The 374-nt window shown below is 60.4% G+C and overlaps 1 protein-coding gene across 1 annotated transcript in view; it reads right to left on the bottom strand.

Annotated features, from left to right (window-relative positions):
* SLC10A7 (solute carrier family 10 member 7) overlaps window positions 1–121 on the bottom strand; it is a 173,891-nt gene extending 173,770 nt beyond the window's left edge. The window contains exon 1 of the mRNA XM_008641344.2: window positions 5–121. Coding sequence (XP_008639566.1) covers window positions 5–121 — 117 coding nt within the window. The remainder of the gene's footprint in view (window positions 1–4) is intronic.
* Between the last annotated feature and the right edge of the window lie 253 nt (window positions 122–374).

Genomic DNA, 374 nt, shown 5'->3' with positions numbered 1-374 from the left:
GGACCTCAAGAAGAACGTGGTCCGCGTCTGGTTCTGCAACCAGCGCCAGAAGCAGAAGCGCATGAAGTACTCGGCGGGCATCTGAGCCGGCCGCGAGCAGCACCGACAGCATCAGCGTCATCGTCACCGACAAAAAATTCAGTAAACGAGAAGAACGACAAAAAGGAAAGGAGGAAAACAACCCCAAACAACCCCAGCCCACCCCGCCGCCCGCCCCGCGCCCAACTTTTGGGGGGAACTTCCCCGCGGAGCCGCGCCCGGACCCGCCCCGGCAAGTACCGCTGGTTTTTATTCCTAACAGACCTCGCCCGGGTGGCAGCGGGGTGGCCACGATGTCATGGCTTTCTCGGGACCCAAACTTGAATCTAGAGTTG

Source organism: Corvus brachyrhynchos, unplaced genomic scaffold, assembly GCF_000691975.1.
Source record: "Corvus brachyrhynchos isolate BGI_N302 unplaced genomic scaffold, ASM69197v1 scaffold229, whole genome shotgun sequence".
NCBI classification, from domain to species: Eukaryota; Metazoa; Chordata; class Aves; order Passeriformes; family Corvidae; genus Corvus; species Corvus brachyrhynchos.
This window is presented reverse-complemented; position numbering and strand designations above follow the sequence as displayed.